General features: G+C 35.5%; 1 protein-coding gene across 1 annotated transcript; it reads right to left on the minus strand.

The window, feature by feature from the left end:
- On the minus strand, positions 464–4,246 carry LOC109233404 (alanine--glyoxylate aminotransferase 2 homolog 3, mitochondrial-like). The gene is made up of 9 exons (XM_019399270.1): positions 3,839–4,246; positions 2,962–3,192; positions 2,559–2,729; positions 1,994–2,137; positions 1,724–1,903; positions 1,328–1,553; positions 941–1,054; positions 766–852; positions 464–665 (listed from the first exon to the last, which is right to left on the minus strand). Exons 1-9 carry the CDS (start codon positions 4,229–4,231, stop codon positions 622–624), a joined length of 1,590 nt encoding a protein of 529 aa, XP_019254815.1. The 5' UTR covers positions 4,232–4,246; the 3' UTR covers positions 464–621.

Consider the following 18,091-nt stretch of genomic DNA (forward strand, 5'->3'; position numbering starts at 1 on the left):
TGATGGTAAGAAAATCATTGTCATTAATAAATATTATATAAGTGTAAAAATAAAATTTAAAAATATTAAGCGACGAATCAAAAAATCATTGTATATTTGTCAAACCTCGACATCTACGTCTATGCGATGTGACTGCCATGCCATCTAAAATTGTTAACTAATTGCTGACTCGTCACTAAGTAAAGATAAAGCAGACAGCAACACTTTGAGTTCAATAAACCTATGTTCATTGAACTAAACTTATGTTCAATCATAAACCATGAGAATTAAATATTAATTAATGTTGGTTTTGAGTCAATATCTTAGTCGCATTGTCTTGCTAATATTATCTTTTGGTATATTGAGGGTCGTAGGAGATATGATTGCAGGTGACAAGATGGTGTGCTCGCTGAGAAAGATAAACAAGACAGGATGTCTGGAGACAACGAGTTGTTGACTCATTATATGATCACTAGATACTGTACGTACTGAATCAGTCCATATAGATACATTTGATTGTTAATTTGCAACTGACATAAGAATATAAAATCTGTATATATATTCAATTTAACTATGACATTAACATATCTTAACCATCATATATAGGAGAAAATGTAATAGTCAAGCTGTAGTGAAGAGTTCTTATATCTTTGACAGTGCACAATCCATGACATCCACTAGAAAATCTGCAATCAAATTTTATTGTTGAAACTTATTGAGTTGAATATAAATAAGAAAAGGAAACTGAGAGCTTGAATTGGATAAAAATGTGACAGATTCCTTTACCTGCATCTTCTTTAGTGAAACATAGTGGAGGTGTAATTCTGAAGACATTTCCATAGAATCCACCCTTGCCAACTAATACTCCCATATCTTCAAGCCAAAAATTAGGTGAACTTTGTTAATATGTAAGATTTGATTAAAGCCATGTCAAAAGGATGAATATTCAAAATTAATTTACCTTTTATCTTGTCCATGATATGCAGAGTTTCAGCTCTCGCAGGAGTTTTCAGTTCGCGGTCAGTGACTAGTTCAACACCAAGCATCAGTCCTTTTCCCCTCACATCACCAACAACTGCATAAATGTCAATGTTGAGGCTTTTGTTAATATAAGAACATAGGAGAATCTAGGATCTTGAGTTAGTGGATTCAGAATGAGTGTGATCTTATTATATGTATACATTTTAATTAGATTCAGGCAACTGTGCATTTCTATCCATTCTCATTCTGAATCCACTAACTCAATAAGATCACATAGATGCACAGTTGCCTTAAAAAGAGAGATTTGATCATCTTCCGGTTGAGGTAATAATAATCACAAGGGTGAAAGGAGAATGAAAAATCTTACTTTCATACTTATCCTTGATAGCCAAAAGCCGCTCTTTCAAGTAGGAACCAACAACATGGGCATTTTCTTGAAGCTTTTCTTTTTCGATCACTTTAAGAACAGCAAGTCCTGCAGCAGTGCACACAGGGTTTCCACCAAATGTATTGAAGTAATTATGCTGAGTCAAGACTTGTGCAATCTCAGGAGTTGTTACCACAGCCCCAAGTGGTATTCCATTTCCAATGCCCTGGATATAACAATTAACAGGAACATAATTAAGAAGTTCATAAATCATAATCAAGAGATGGATGTCTCTTTTAGCACCAAGTATAGGAGATTTAGAGAATAATTCATCGAAACATATCATTAGTAATGCACGCATATAACAAAGAAAGAGAGGTCGCGGAAGAGACTGACTTTTGCCATTGTCACTATGTCAGGAACCACTCCTTGGTTCTCAAATCCCCAGAAGTGGCTTCCTATGCGAGCAAATCCAGCTTGAACCTCATCTGCGATACAAAGGCCTCCTGCTTTTTGTATAATGTTGTATACAGCAGGCAAGTAACCAGGAGCCAATTCAACAATTCCACCAACTCCCTACACTTAAAAGGGAAATTCTTAGAAGATAATGCACGCGATGTTGTATTAATTTAGACGGACAAGTTGATATCAGTGAGGGATGATTACCTGTATGGATTCGGACATAAAAGCAGCAACTTTTCCAGATGTTCCAAATTGGATAAGATCTTCAACGTCCTTCGCATACTTCTCACCATCAGAACCAAAAACACCTCTGTATGGGTCAGGGTTTATGGCATGATGAACTCCACTCTGATCACCAAATCAACGAGCAAGTGAATAAGAGACGAGTAACAAAAATAACAATGCATTGTACATTATAGCACCATCATATGCTATCACTATTGCATGTTTTCTGATAATACTAATAGATAATCGTATGTGCCTTTAGAATGGATAGGAACAACAGATTAGTTATCCAACATAATAAGGCTAACTGTAATATCTTGATGAAGATAACACACCAAGTAAAATAACAGAGTAATCAATTTACTCATGTCCGGTAACCTTACAATAGTTATCTGATAACAACTTAGATGGTTGCATACATAACAGGGATGTGATCTTTTCACATTAAAATGGTCAAGCAAATTCATTCTGCATAGGAAATATTGATGGTAATTCATAAAGCAAACACAGAGGAATAACCAATATGCAGATTTGGAAGTTGTACCTGTACTACATTGAATTTCCATATGCTTTGCCCAGTGGTGCCCATAGTTGCAGCTGCATTTCCATGGTAAGCATTCCTAAGAGAGATGATATCATGTCGACCCGTGTATAGTCTTGCCATCATCATTGCTAACTCATTTGCTTCGGTCCCAGAATTAGTAAAGAACACAACCTGAAAAAGCAATAGTGATCTGTCATAATTAAGTTGTAGACATGGATTTAACTTATATACACTGGCAATCCAATCTAAAGACCTGTTATAGCAGATAACAGCCTAAGTAGTTATCTATAGTTATCTGACCTGGTTGTGTCAAAGCTTTTTTACATTTTCCGTATATAGAAGTTAAACGCTGTAGGCATAAGTTGGTGTTAGATAATAAGTGAAAGGATAAGGAAGTCTATACCTTGAGATCACCAGGCAACTTAGAAGCAAGTGCCTCAGCAAAATCGGTGATTGTGTGATTGAGGTATAAGATGGTGGAGTGCTGTAAGCGTTTGGTTTGATTTATGATGGCTTCTACCACATCAGGGTGGCAGTGTCCACAAGATACAGTTGCAATTCCTCCAAATGCATCAAGATATCTACGTCCATTGTCGTCATATAAGTATTGCATCTTCCCATGTACCAGATTCAGCTGTACATAATAACCACAATCATCTCAAAGCACCATCTCAATCTCAATATACAGTGAATAATGTCAAAAATAAAAGAATACTGAATCTGGTAATTCTCAGACTAGTAATAACCATAGTTAACTGGTGTGTTAAATATAACACCGAATCTGAAGATGAAACTTTATATGAACGAATACAAATAGAAACAGAACTCAAAATAGTTCGCCGGATTACCTAATCAGATTTACTAAGACTTTCTTGCCTAGAGACTACTAGGTTGATATTTCAGGGATATTTTTATCGTACAACATTTGGCGTAAATTATTTGTGCTTTTATAATAATATAGATAATTAGACCGAAATGAGCTTAAATAAAGTGAATTGCCAAGCCAACTTGTTTGGGATTAAGGCATAATTATTGTTATGGATTTCAGCGTCGGAATAGTGAACACATGCATGAATTTAAGCTAGATAACATTAAATAATCTATCCCAGCACAACCAAAACCATTAAAAATGTATCTTTGTGTTCAAACAACATATAATCAACTACGTCTGTCCCAAATTATATTATTAGTTAGGCCCACTTATTATATAAATTATTTATATTTTGTCATATATTTATTTAAAACTGATCATCAATTTAACATAACGATAAATTACTCACCGGTTTTTCATAGAAGTAAAACATGGAAGGGCTAAGAAACTCTCTCCGTTTATTCAAAATTTCATCGCCGGCGGGCCCGTCGTACGGCGGAGGAGAGTAGTCGAAATGAGGCATCCGAGGTGTGATCATATCATCGTCCTTTTTGGATGCAAGGCCTAATTGAGAATAACAACGTTGTGATCCACCTCGTACCTCTCCAAACCATCTTGCTCTTCTTATTACAAACCTCTGCATGTTGACGACGACGCCAGACGCCGGATGCCGGGAGGAATTGGCTGCCGGCGATGGCCTAGAAAATGCCGGAGATAGATGGAATGTTAAAACAGAATGAGACACAGACGAAACTTGTACGTGTACGCATATATATAGGCGTAGCTTTTCTAACTTGTACATTTATTACTCGATGCTTATATTATTGGAAAGAATTTAAGTAATATGCAGTGTAAGGAAAGTTTTATATTATTAGTGCAATTCAAGTGACAATAATATGTTACTTTACCTTATTAGGCTTGCACCTATATTATGCACAGAACTTCTACTCGGAGAAGAAACAAAATCGTACGTATAAATTCGACACCTAATTTCATACTTAAATTACCTTAAAAGAAAATCAAACATCCGATTATTAATGTACGTACAATTATAGTAACATCACTTACTAACAATGTGTTATATTTTGGTTAGGTTGATTACAAGCATTATTGTAACGAGTTGCACCAGGCTGAGTTAAATTATAATAAATCATGTTAATTTATTATAGTTAAGTGATTTAATGTGGCAAGAATGGATATTAATTAGTTATGGTTAAGTTCTAGAAGCTCATGTACAAATACAGAGGCGGAGCCATGATTTGAACCTTTTGGGTTAGGGGTTTTAGTCCTTTTAAGTTAGTGGGTTCTAAATTAATAATTTATACATATTCAATAGATTGTTTAAGGATAATACATGGAGTGGACCAAAGCGACTGGATTCGGCTGAACTCATACTCAATGAGCTAGCTCCTCCCTTGCACAAATACAAGATATGCATGTATTGGTTCAATATAAATACTGGATGGGACAAGTTCTTACCGTAGGTACGGACGGTATTAAAATATTTATACAATTAGACAACTTGTAAATAATAACAAGTAAATCTATTAATAACTATTACTTGGTAATCGGATAATATAATAACTAACATGCTTTCACATGTTAGCTCGTTAATTAATACTGTAAAATAATCTTTAGCATATAACTTAAATTCTACTAGGAATATAACTTAATTTCTACTAAGAATAATGTCCGAAGTACATGTCAAATATTCGGTTTCCATTTTCAAGAACTAACCAAACCGCCGATTATTAATGCGGGTATTTAACTTATATCCTGTTTGGCCAAGCTTTTTTTTGGGCCAAAAGTGTTTGTTTTGGCCGAAAGCACTTTTGGCAAAAAATTGAGGTGTTTGGCCAAGCTTTTGGAAGGAAAAAAGTGCTTTTGAGAAAAAGCAGAAACAGTTTTGGAAAAGCAGAAAAAGTAGCTTCTCTCCAAAAGCACTTTTCTGAGAAGCACTTTTAAGAAAAACACATTTAGACGCAGCTTTCAAAATCTTGGCCAAACACTTATTACTGCTCAAAAGTGCTTTTCTAATTAATTAGGCAAACACAAACTACTTCTGACCAAAAGTACTTTCGAGAAAAACACTTGTCAAAATAAGCTGATTTCAAAAGCTTGGCCAAACGGGCTATTACAATCTCTTACCGACACGGCGACACTTATATATTACGTTTAGATAATTCGAATTAATGACTAGTTGTATTGTTGGAAATAATGTGATATTTGTATCAAGTTAGGCATTTGATTACCATTTAAAAAGGTATTCAATTACCATATTCAAAATAGTGCGAAATGTAGGAAACAAATTGACTATGTTTACCCGAACATATGTTCCTATATGTAGGTGCCTTCGAATCCTCTGATTTTTTAGGCAGAACTTCAACTAGTAATAATTTGGAAACTTTGTTAGTAACACATTTAAAGTTACGTTATTAAGTTCCATTATTACTTCCCACTTTAATTAATTAAGTTATAGGTTGTACTTCTTCCGGTGAAAGAATTAATTTTTATTTAAACTTTATATATTTGTACGAGAAAATTCATTGAATATATATAAATACTTAATTAAAAAAAGCCAGTAGCTTTGACGAGCTATAAGTTCAGTGGCAAATTTAAAAATAGAACATATAAACGTCAAATTTGATTGTAACCTTTGCTTCATATATATAAGAGGTAAAAATTGATTTTAGTCGTAGTATATGCAACAAAACGAAGATAGATAGTTTACAACGTGCATTATCACTCGAAAACTTCCAAACATCACGTAACCTTTGCCTATTCATTCCACCAAAATCTCATTCAACTTTAACAAACTCAATATTGTCAAAATTTCAGTGCTTATAAATTTTTGATGATGGCACCAGTTTACTCCTATTGATCTAGTAAAAAGATAAAAACCGATTTCGACTCGAGCACTTTTGAATATTAAAAAAGTAACAAATCATGTAACAAAAACAAGCAGACAGGTGAAAATAAAAAGAAATTAAAAAAAAAAAAAAAAATTTTGAAAGAAATACGTACGTGCACTTTTGTTATATTTTATTACTGTTTCAATGTCTGAGAATTCATACTTTTGCCTAGTGCAGCTCCATTTTAGGTGAATGAGTCGGATCGCAAATTCCCAATTAGGAAGAGTAAATTTTAGTTGATTAGTTGATGTAAAAGACCAAATGGAAGGTAGCCAAATAAGTGTATAATTAGGCAAAAACGATAGAAAAGCACATGCATAATGCATTATTGCATTTATTTCGTTTAATACTTGTCTTATTCACTCTTACTCAATATAATACCAATTCAATCACCCATTTGCCAATTGTCATTACTGTTTCCTGGCTATTATTGTTTATTTGGGTTGTAAAAGTTGCATTTTAAACGATATTTAATTTATAAATTTAGTATAAATATCTACTTACTATTTTCTTTGTTTTAGGATATCGATATTGTATTATAATTATATTGACACTAAATAGAGATGGGAAGATATGAGATCGGCCTAAGATCTGATACTCTTTACTCGCTAAGCTATTGTTATATATTTTATTTACAGAAAATGAGAAGGTTGAAGCTTCGGCTATAGTCAGTCACAAATTATTTGATGTCCAAATAGTGACATAGGACACTATTGCTTAAAAAATTAGTAGTATTATTTTCTCACAATAATTTGCTACAAATTTCTTAATTTTTAATTGTGATTTATTGAATTTTACTTTTTTTTTTTTTATATCTGGAAATTCTATACAGAAAAAGGGAAAGAAAGAAAAGGCAAAGCATATGCTAAAGCTAAAGTGTACAAAATAGTTATTACTATAATAATTGTCACTCTCTTTCAATGTATCTGCCCAGCTTTCTGAACCACTTTCAAAGATGAAACATGGGGTTTTCAATTTTTATACAAAGCAAGCAGGTAATTAGCTCTCCGTTCATTTTTAGTTATTCATTTTTGACTTTACACTGCCTATAAAAAAAAATAATGTATGTATTGTACAATTTTACCCATAATAATGATAGCATTTCAAAAATTCTTGAGAAATGATTAGGAAAATGAATAGTTAATGATATGAATAAAACAGGGAAAATTTTTATCTTTCTCTTTATTTAGTATAGTGGACAAGTAAAAGTAAAAATGTATTTTTAGTATAGTGAACACGTAAAAGTGAACAGAGTGCGTATGTGGTTACAGTGTTTTGTTGCGATGGCAATAATGCTAGAGATCGACACATTAATCATTTTGTGAATATTTAATATTGAGTTCGAGGATATAATTGATCACTAAGAGACCAATCAATCACGACACGAAGTTGAATCATAGGAAAAAAAAAAAAAACCACCAACACAACTATTTAATCAGTGAGATGACATTTCTTTTTTTATTCGGTGTCCGATATTTGCTTTGTAGTTTAGTTCAGATTCACCTCATGAAGTCTCGCAGAGGGGATAAATCGTTTCTTATCAAAAATGATTTTATACCTACAATTCAAACCCGAAATTTTTAATAAGATGAAAAAAATACTTACTACTCCAGTGCGGATAATAATGAAATGACGTTATGTGTTCATATCTGCCTAGTAATGTTTCCACCCAAACCTGTAATTGGCTGTTTGCTTTAACACATAGACATAATAGAGTCATCAGTTATCTAACGACATGGATTTCCAATAACTTAAAAGACTTTGGTGAACTGATATAGGAAGTACCAATTTTATTGGTTCTGTTTAATTAAAAGCTGAATTGATTTCCACCAACTTTAAGTCACCATTCACTTTAATCTTGTTTAGGCTGAAATGGCTGAGTTAATCATTAATTTTTTTAATCGTTGTCCAACTAGCTTGTTTAACAGTGAAAATGTGTAATGCCACGTGTCCCAAACAAAGAAAAATCACGAGATTTTAAAGTACGAGGATCAAATCATCTAATTTTCAATGAGAAGATGGACACCAATTCCTCTAGCTTTTTGACATAAACCATCCACAGAGGCGGATCCGGGATTTTAAGTATATGGGTTTCTGTTGCAATTTCAAATTAATATACAATAATAACTGGATTCACAAATAGATATTAGATATTTAATCAATTTTTTAACAAAAATACAGAATCTACGCAAAAGTTACTGAGTTCCCGAGAACCCATATATTATACTCTAGATCCGCCCCTGACCATACATATTTATGATCTACACAAATAGCTAGTACTCTACATAACAATTTTTTACTTTATAATTAAGCTGTTTTAAAATGTTGGAAAAAATCATAGTAAAAACAAGAAACTATTTGTCTCTTCAAATAGAAACACTTCTATATAATATGGGTTAAACAGAGTATATTTTATGTTATTTTGAAAGTATAGTCTTAATAATATAAGAAGAATTAACCTAAATAGTCGCCCACCAAATTGCTTAAACTAAAAATAAGAGGTGGAGATAAAATATTGTAAGTATAATTCATGTATAATATATGCATTAACTGCGTATAATTAGTACATAATTTATGTATACCGACTAGAAAAAGCAGATAATAAATCTATCCGGCTATTTATGTAAACATGCCCTTATATAAAGGCTTTTCTTGGTAAAGGAAGAAGCCTAGAAGGCAACTAAGCCCAAAGGCTAAAACCCATTCCACTTCGAACTTTATGTTTCAACTTTTAAGTATGTCGATATTTGATTTTAGTTTTAACTATAAAGAGGAAACTATTTATCCATAAGAAGTTCAGAAAACTCTTGAAATAGCAAAAGTTAATGTAAAAAAAGTTGAAGGAAGGAGAAAAATAAATTGAGACAGCTCTCCGACGAGTTAGAACAAGTTCATCTTTTGATATAAAACCGATGTTCATATCATAAATGGCTTTTAATAGAAATAAAAAACAAAGTTAATCTAGGAAATAGTAATGAAACATAATACATTCTACCGTTAGGTGTACTTGTCTCCTCTTTTTATATAAATAATGGGAGTTGGTTTATTTGCAACCCCAACAGAGCAAAAGCAAACCTGTTTGAAGTCTAAAAAAAGAAATCAAAAGAATCTCCTTCGTCTAATGCGACATATAAATAGCAATATACAATCTTTCTTAACACTATGCATGCTTGAAGGCCCCTCTTTGACGGAAGGATACAAAGGCAAAGCCTTTGATCCAACTCTTTTTTGTTCTGGGGCATGCGCTAGTGCCCTTGACAGACACTCCAGAACCCAATAATGCTCGTGAGGAGTCGGTTGGTCCTCTATTCATTGAAAAGTGATTTTTAAACCCTTGACTGCGATTTCGCATTAAAATTATGTGATGTATAAATCGCAATAATTAAATGCAACTTATAAATCGCATTACCGAATGCAACTTATAAATCACATTTGCTAATTACGACTTATGGCCCTTATCGGACTTACCCTACTCAACAAATTATTCAACGACGTCGTTTAGATTTCCAATAATTGATAATAAACCCCAACCCCGTTCTTCCGCCTCAACGGGTTTAAGCAGAGAAAAAAGAAAAATGAGAAACCAACAAAAGAGCAATTGAATAAAGCTCTCAATGAAAATCTCAATACCATTCATAAAGTGTTTTAGGTTTAATTATAACTCCTTTAATTATCTTGCAATTTTTATTATATTTGGAAGGTGTGATCTATGGAAAAAAGTGTTGTTTTTTTTATTTCTTCCTTGATGTTTTATACTTCAATGCCACATAAGAGGGGGGGGGGGGGGTAGGGGGATGATTTGTGTGGTGTCCAATTTTCGCGTGCACAGATTGTAAAAGGACCTGGTTCTTGTATGTGTTCCTTATACTACTAGTGCGTAAATAATAAATGCGGAAAGTAAAGAACACAAGTATTTTACGTAAAAAATACCCGGCTCAAAAGGTGAAAAACCACGACCTACTACTCAGTAGGATTTTTTCCAACAATTTACTAAATCACTAAGCCAAAACAACATTTACAAAATCCTTTGTAAACCTAAGGATTACCTCTAATCCCGTTGTAGCAACCAACCTCTAACTGTTGCAACAACTTCAAGTTAACTCTAACTTGAATACTCAGAGTACCTAATACACTTGCTTCTAGATAAAGCTGAAAGGTACAAATTGAAAATATCTACTACAATTGAACTAGAATAAAAGACAGACACTTGGAACTGGTTCTTCTATCTGGTTCATGTAGCTACAGGTTCACATACTTGAATCACACAAGAATTGCTTGCAAAATGCCTTGATATTTTGCTCTCAACTTATGTTTAACTTCAGCTTTTGTATGTACATGTAAAGTGAAAACATCCGGTAATTTATAGAGTTAGTAGAATAGGAAATATCTAGAGTTTCAATGCTATACTCTTCCTTGGTGGAAGAGTTCTAGTTATCTTCAACTTTTAACTCCTCCTTTATCTTGGATAAAGTTCTCTTCGAATACAGAGTCCTTCTCCTTATCATTTATGCAACCTTTTCGGTCAGGAGATATCAGATATAAAAACTTAAGCTTATCTCCTTCACATGCATCCTTTATGCTCGAATCTGCCTGTGTCTATGTACACTGTATATGAACTTGATTCATGCTTGAGTTACTTTGTCAATCATCAAAACAAACTTCACTTGGGCCAATAAATTTTTCCTTTTTGATGATGACAAACTCTGTGCTTTTCATAAGCATAAGCCCTGTTTCAACTCAGCTCAACATCAACACAAAGTTAGGCTTTTTCATTTTTAAATTCACTAATAATCAAGGACCAAGTTCATTAAGTTATAAACATCACAGTCCAAAGTAAAAACACAATCATCTTCCCCCTTTTGGTATCATCGAAAAGTTGCATAATTATGTTAAATAACCAGATTTTAATAGAAATTACTCATGGCCACTGGGCTAGGAAGTCTTAAGGATGGGAAGGACCAGGTTCTTGGTTCTTGGCTTGAAGTAGTTTTAGCATATGCTAAGAATACCATCATTCTTCTCCTTTTCCTTAGCAAGCTCAACTCTGAGAGATGCTGCATCTCTCTCAGTTTCTTCTTCTGCCAACCTCTTCTTTGGCCTTTCAATTTTAGTATCCTTAGCCTAACTCTCTTGCACCAAGGCCCGTACTTTGCGGTTCACAGGTACCTTTTTGGATGAACCAGGTTCTTTTGGAGGTGGTGTGGACTTCATAGCCACAAATAGTCAGAGTGTTTGCCCCAAAGTGATCCTTGCTTGTACCAACTTTCTATTTCTTGATGGGTGCCTTGAAGTGTGAAAATACATTTGTGAGAATGAAATCATAGGGTATGGCATGCGTTTTAATGCTAGTTAGAACCCTATCAAGAAGTTGGATGATAAATCCAGGCCAATTAATTTGCCTTCCATTGTCTAAACATTCCATAAGGACTAGGTCCATGAATGTGGCAATGTGCCTCCTTTCTTGCCTAGGAAGCACAACTTATTTAACGAATTCGAACAACACTTTGTGGGGTGGTTTCATCTCACTTTTGTATATGGCCTTGGGTTGAAGTTCCTCTTCATTATCACCAAGCTTCCTTGTAATGACAAGGGAGGTAGCGAGATTCTCTAGACTTAGCCATTTAAGCTTCTCATAATCATTGTACCCTTCAGAAGGCACACCTAAGATCTCTCTCAATTCTTTATCATCAAAATTCACTATCACCCCCTTTACCACACTGGTGACTCTGCCATTTTTGATTTCACAATTTGCCATGAACTCCACAATCTCAGTTCTAGCAAGTTTTTCATCCATCTGAAGGACCATGTCCTTTCAACCCTACAATTGTAACTTCTTTAGTAGCATCAACATACCTTCCTCCTTCAAGTCCATGAGGAGTCTACCTTTCAAGATGGTTCTCTTCCCAACCTTAACCATCTTGTCCTTCTCAACATCATATTCTTCTTCTTCTTCTCCACTCTATTCTTCTTCCTCCACTACTTTCACTTTTCTAGATTTCAATGCAGGCCGGGTTCTTTTAGCCAAAGTAGAGGGCTCTGCAGACTTTGCTTTTGAAATAGACTTTTTTGTGGAAGTCTTGGCTTTCTTTGCCTTTGGAGTCACAACCTCCATTTCTTCTGCCTCCTCTTCATCACGAAGAACCAGGTCCACCGCTTCAATCTCAACTGTCTCAACAGGCTCAACCACCTTCCTCTTTCCCTTAACAACAACTTTTCTCTTACTTTCTTCTAAGGCCTTTTCCAGTTCAGCCTCACTCTGCTTCTTCTGACTCACTGTAGCTCTCCCTTTTGTAGGAGGAGTCTCTACAGGGATAGAAGGGGCATCCTTTCTTTTCTTGTTTGCCCTAGCAGCACCAAAGACTTTAACTCCTGAATTCCTTTTCTTTTTAGGATTGTAACTATCAGACACCTTTTTCAATACGTTTTCAAGGGGTTCCTTCTCAGATGGAACATGTTCTTGAACATTCTTCCCCAATCTAACCAGCCCTTCAGCAGCTTCTCTAGATCCACTTCCCATTTCTCTCTCATATTTTCTTCTTCTCCAGCATATTCCCCACTCCACACTACCATAGCACTTGTTTCTTCAGTCAAACCAATAGGAGTGGGTGAAGATTCAGCCACTCCTTTTCCTACTCTCCTCACAGCACCTTGATCACCCTCACTCTCCTTTTCTTCTCTTTTTATTTTTACTACCAATTTTCCCAGACTCAATTGTTTCAACCACAGCCACAGTTCCTACCAAAACAATCTTATTTTCTAGATTTGTAGCAACCTCAGAGATGATTTCAGGAGTAACTTTAGGGCCAGATGTACCTGCTCTATCACAGAAGAAAGTTTTCCCCCTCAGTAGGAGACTTGAGTGATTCATCAGATTCCTGGGGTTCTTCTTCTCGACTCGATTTCAATTGTTCATTAATCTTCTTCATTGTTCTCCACCAGTGACAACCTTGCGAGCCATAATCTTGAACCTTCCTTTCTTAGAGGTGGGTGTGGTTGAAGGTGTAATGGATGGTGTGGGTATATTTTTCTTGGGTGGTGATGAGGGATTTTCAGAGGGGTTTGCTATTTCTGTATTTGGGTATGAGAAAAGATGAGTTTGTGTGTGTTTGGAATATGAGAGTTTTTGACTGCTTGAAAATTAAGAAGTGAAGAAAACTAATGCCTAATCAATTTAAAGATGAGGTGTTTAATTAGGTAACAACAGCTTTTCAGAAGTCTAATCAAACTGGAAGTCAGTTTGAAAAGACGTTGAAGACTGTCCCTAGAATCTAGGCACTTAATGCATTTTTGGACTCTGTTTGAATGAAACTAGTTCATTTCGTAACGAATAAGTCCAAAAGAGTTTGGGATTAAATGGGGCTCTCTTCTTGATCATAATCCAAATATAATTATTCCAATTTATGCAGAGTGGAGAGTACGTATCAAGTAATCTTGATGAACCGGGTTCTTCACTGAGAAATCTCTTGTGTAAGTCTGAATTTTCCAAAAAAATAGAGATAATATCATTAGAGATTAATGAATCCTTTCAGCACATGGCACAAGAGTATGCTGATGAAAGTATGAGACTGAGAAAGTCTAATCTAATTATGTACAAAAATTCACAAATTTTCTAACCACTTTCTAAGTTAGAACTAGTTCCTTTTAGGTGATCTTAATCATCCCTAATTCTAACTGTTCCTTTCAAAGTGATCTCTACTTGGAACTTTTATGAAGATGTCAGCTATTTGCTTTTCAGTAGCACAAAATTCCACATCTATTTGCTTAATTCTCTTGTGATGAACCGGGTTTTTGGTCATACTAACTGCACTAGGGTTATCACAAAATATGGGGATACAACCTACATCAATTTCAAAGTCCATTAATTGCTGTTTGATCCACAACAATTGAGCACAACATGAGGCAGCAACACCATACTCAGCTTCTACAGTAGATAAGGCCACAAAATTTTGCTTTTTGGTGGCCTAAGACACAAGACATGAGCCAAGAAAGTGTGCCATACATGAGGTGCTATTTCTATCCACAAGAAAACCTGCACAATAAGCATCAACATATCCCATTAAGTTAAAATTATTACCTTTTGGATACCATAGACAAATGTCAGTGGTGCCTTTTAGGTATCTCAAGATCCTCTTGACAGCAGTCAAGTGAGACTCCTTTGGATTTGCCTGAAATCTAGCACAAAGACCTACACTAAAGACAATGTCAGGTCTGATAGCAGTGAGATATAACAAAGAGCTAATCATTCCCCTATACAACTTCTGATCAACAAATGAACCATGTTCATCTACATCCAATTTTGTGGTTGTTGTAATAGAAGCGTCAATTTCTTTGGAGTCTTCTATTTTGGACCTTTTAAGCAACTCCTTTACATACTTCTACTGATGGATCATAGTTCCATTTGAATTTTGTTTAATTTGTAAGCCTAAAAAGAAATTAAGCTCACCCATCGTACTCATTTCAAATTCACTCCCCATTAGTTTAGAAAGTTCTTTACTTAACTTATCAGTAGTTGCTCCAAAGATTATATCATCAACATATATCTGAACTACCAAGAGATCTTTACCTTTTTATTTCAAGAATAAAGTATTGTCAATTTTACCTCTCTTGTAGCCATGCTCAAGCAGGAATTTTGATAATCTTTCATACCATGCTCTTGGAGCCTGCTTGAGCCCATACAGTGACATGTCAAGCTTGTACACATGATCATGGCATTCCTCGCTTTCAAAACCCGGAGGTTCTTGACAAACACTTCTTCCTTTATATAGCCATTGAGGAAGGCACTCTTGACATCCATCTAATGGAAAGTGAATTCCGTGTAAGCAACAAAGGCTATAAGGAGTCTAATTGCTTCCAATCTTGCAACCGGAGAAAAGGTCTCATCATAGTCTATGCCCTCCTCTTGACTATATCCTTGGAACCACCAATCTTACCCTGTTCCTTGTAACTGTTCCATCTTCATCAACTTTGTTTTTGAAGACCCATTTTGTGCCAATTACTGATATGTCCTTAGGTCTTGGTACCAGATGCCAAACTTGACTTCTCTTAAATCGGTTGAATTCTTCTTGATTGCATTCACCCAGTCTGCATCCTGCAAAGCCTCAACAACATTTTTAGGTTCAATAAGAGATAAAAAAGCATCAAAAACACAAAGATTCTTCAAAGAAGATCTAGTTTTGATTCCAGAGGTTGGATCAGTAATTATGTTCTCAATGAGATAAGAAATTTGATACTTGTAAGGTTTCACAACCAGCCGGTTTCCCCTAGATGTTCTTTCAATGTTTTATTGCTGAGGAACATGTTCATGGACAGGTTCCCTCAAGGTTTGAGGATCAGTTCCTCTTTGTTTAGTTCCCCCTGTCAGGTTGCCCTGGGTAGAGGAACCTATTCCATCACATGTTCCTTCCTCTGGTGCAGCTTCAGTCTGGGTTGTGGTTTCATTTGAATTTCTTACCAGCCCAATTGCTTCATCTTCATGTTCCTGCCCCTTAGAAAGAATGTTAGTTTCATCAAAAATCACGTGTACACTTTCTTCAACACACATAGTTCTTTTGTTATGAATCTTATAAGCTTTACTATGTGAAGGTTATCCCAAGAATACTCACTTATCACTTCTGGGATCAAACTTACCTAGACAGTCTTTACCATTATTGTGCGCAAAGCACTTGCATCCAAATTCCCTAAGATAGGATATATTTGGCTTTCTCCTTTTAAGTAACTCATAGGGAGTCTTCTCAATAAGAGGTCTAGTCATGCACATATTTATGATGTAACATGTAGTGTTCACAGCTTCTACCCAGAAACTATAGGGCAGTTTTGTTGGCCCAAGTAAAGGTTAGTTTTGAAGACTGACAAAGGAACTCAGACATGAACCAGGTCCATCCAGTGGTCCATCCCTCAGGTTCACAAAAACGGGCAGATTCAAGCATGTGGGATGCACGTGAAGGAGATAAGCTTAACTTGGTGTATTTAATATCTCCTGATCGAAAAGGTTGCATAATTGATAAGGAGAAGGAGTCCTTAATCAAAGAGAACACTATCCAAGATAGGGAAGGAGTTAGAAGTTGAAATCAACTAGAACTCTTCCACCAAGGATGAGTTGCATCAGAACTCTAGTTATTTTTTCATCTACTAACTCTATAAATTGCAGGATGTTCTCACATTACAGGTGTTGCACAAAAATGCAGAAGTTAAACGTGAATTGGGAGCAAAATAGCAAGGCTTTTTGCAAGCAGTTCGTGTGTGATTCATGTGTGAAAACCTGAAGCTACAAGAACCAGATTGAAGAACCAGCTCCATAAAGAGTTTTATGTGTCTTTCTTTTATTCTAGTTCAATTGTATTAGGTGTTTTAAAGTTGTACCTTTCCAGCTTTCATAGAAGCAATTGTATTAGGTACTTTGAGTATTCAAGTTAGAGTTAACTTGAAGTTGTCGCAGCAGTTAGAGGCTGGTTGCCACAACGGGATTAGAGTTAATCCTTAGGTTTACAAAGAGTTTTGTAAATGCAGTTTTGGCTCAGTGATTTTAGTGGATGTTTGGGAAAATCCTACTGAGTAGTAGGTCGTGGTTTTTTCACCTTTTGAGCCAGGTGTTTTCCACGTAAAAATCTTTGTGTTCTTTATTTTATGTACTTTTAATTCCGCAAACAGTAGTAATAAGTACACCTAGAAGAACCAGGTCCTTCCAGAAGCAGTTTAAGCAAAAATTGGGTACCACACAAATCACCCCCCTCTTGTGTGGTATTGACGTTTAGAACATCAATTGGTATCAGAGCAGGTTATCCTTGAAGAGGCTAACACCTTAGGAAAAGATCAACATGAGTGCACTACCTGGGAACTGGGAAGGGCAATCCACTATTAGGCCTCCACTTTTCAATGGTCAGTACTATTCTTGGTGGAAGAACAGGATGGGGGATCACATCATAGGAGAAGACTATGAACTCTGGGACATAGTCACTGATGGTCCTCTAGCAACTACAAAGAAGAATGCTGAAGGAGTGGATGTACCAAAAACTAGAGCTGACTGCACTACTGAGGATTTAAGAAAATGGGAGAAAAATGCTAAGGCCAAGAAATGGCTTGTGTATGGACTTGGTCCAGATGAGTACAGTAGAATTCAAAGTTGTACCACTGCTAAGGAAATCTGGGATACTTTGCAAGTTGCACATGAAGGAACACCTCAAGTGAAGAGGTCCAGAGGAACACTGCTATATTCTCAATATGAGAATTTTACCATGATGGAAGGAGAAACCATCCAGAAGATGTACACAAGGTTTACAACACTAACAAATGAACTTAAATATCTTAGAAGGGTTATTCTTGAAGAAGACAAAGTTGAGAAGATTTTGACAAGGGTACTGCCAATCTCTTGGGAAAGCAAAATCACAGCTATTCAGGAATCAAAGAACATTGCCACTCTCAAGTTGGATGAGCTAATTGGAAATCTCACTGCCTATGAACTTAGAAGGCAAACCATGAAGATGGATGCACCTAAGAAGGAAAGGAGCCTGGCATTCAGAATCACTGAAGGTGTTGATCTAGATGAGGATGAAATGACCATGATCACAAAGGATTTTAAGAAGTACCTAATAAGAGAAAATGGTCCTTCAAGAAATGGAAGCTACAACAAACCAAGGGTTCCTGAAAAACAAACCAATGAGGGGTGCTACAAGTGTGGGAAGACTGATCACCACATCAAAAATTGCCCTCAATGGGAAATTGAATGGAAGAAGGAAAGAGCTGAACGAAGGAAC

This window comes from Nicotiana attenuata, chromosome 10 (assembly GCF_001879085.1).
Source record: "Nicotiana attenuata strain UT chromosome 10, NIATTr2, whole genome shotgun sequence".
NCBI lineage: Eukaryota > Viridiplantae > Streptophyta > Magnoliopsida > Solanales > Solanaceae > Nicotiana > Nicotiana attenuata.

Bases quoted from the DNA above. Each gene is read 5' to 3' on its own strand.
- LOC109233404 (XM_019399270.1), bottom strand. From the start codon at position 4,231: ATGTACAAGTTAGAAAAGCTACGCCTATATATATGCGTACACGTACAA. The intron at 3,193-3,838 runs GTGAGTAATTTA...TATTATGTACAG, and splicing joins TTTACTTCTATGAAAAACCG to CTGAATCTGGTACATGGGAA. The intron at 1,055-1,327 runs GTAAGATTTTTC...ACATTTATGCAG, and splicing joins TATCAAGGATAAGTATGAAA to TTGTTGGTGATGTGAGGGGA.